The sequence below is a fragment of the Eimeria mitis genome, genomic scaffold, assembly GCF_000499745.2.
Source record: "Eimeria mitis Houghton genomic scaffold, Emh_scaff8163, whole genome shotgun sequence".
NCBI lineage: Eukaryota > Apicomplexa > Conoidasida > Eucoccidiorida > Eimeriidae > Eimeria > Eimeria mitis.
The window spans coordinates 1618-1972 of NW_013576003.1; the positions used below are offsets into that span (position 1 = coordinate 1618).

The window sequence follows — 355 nt, forward strand, 5'->3', positions numbered from 1 at the left end:
AAGAGATAGAGAGAGAGACAGAGAGAGAGATAGATACAGAGAGGGAGAGAGGAGGAGGGGATACAGTCCCTATAGGGAGAGGGACAGAGACGATGTATACTACAGGGATGGAGACAGAGACAGAGACAGAGACAGAGAAATGTATCGATACAGAGACAGGGATATGTACACCGCGAGAGGAAGAAGCAGAGAAAATTATAATTACAGGGACTACAGAGAGAGGGATAATAGAGACTTTAGATACCGCCGATACTATGGAGATAGAGATGAAGGCAGAGACAGAGCAGGGGGCGGATACGAACACTATGGGGGCCCCAGACGATGGCGGCAGGGTTAAGTAAGCCCGGCGCAGTGA

The 355-nt window shown here is 49.6% G+C and overlaps 1 protein-coding gene across 1 annotated transcript in view; it reads left to right on the top strand.

Annotated features, from left to right (window-relative positions):
* Positions 1 to 341, top strand: part of EMH_0094000 (uncharacterized protein) — a gene marked incomplete at both ends in the record, with an annotated part of 1543 nt that extends 1202 nt beyond the window's left edge. The window contains one exon of the mRNA XM_013502051.1: positions 10 to 341. Within this exon, the coding sequence (XP_013357505.1) occupies positions 10 to 341 (332 nt within the window). The remainder of the gene's footprint in view (positions 1 to 9) is intronic.
* Positions 342 to 355: the final 14 nt, after the last annotated feature.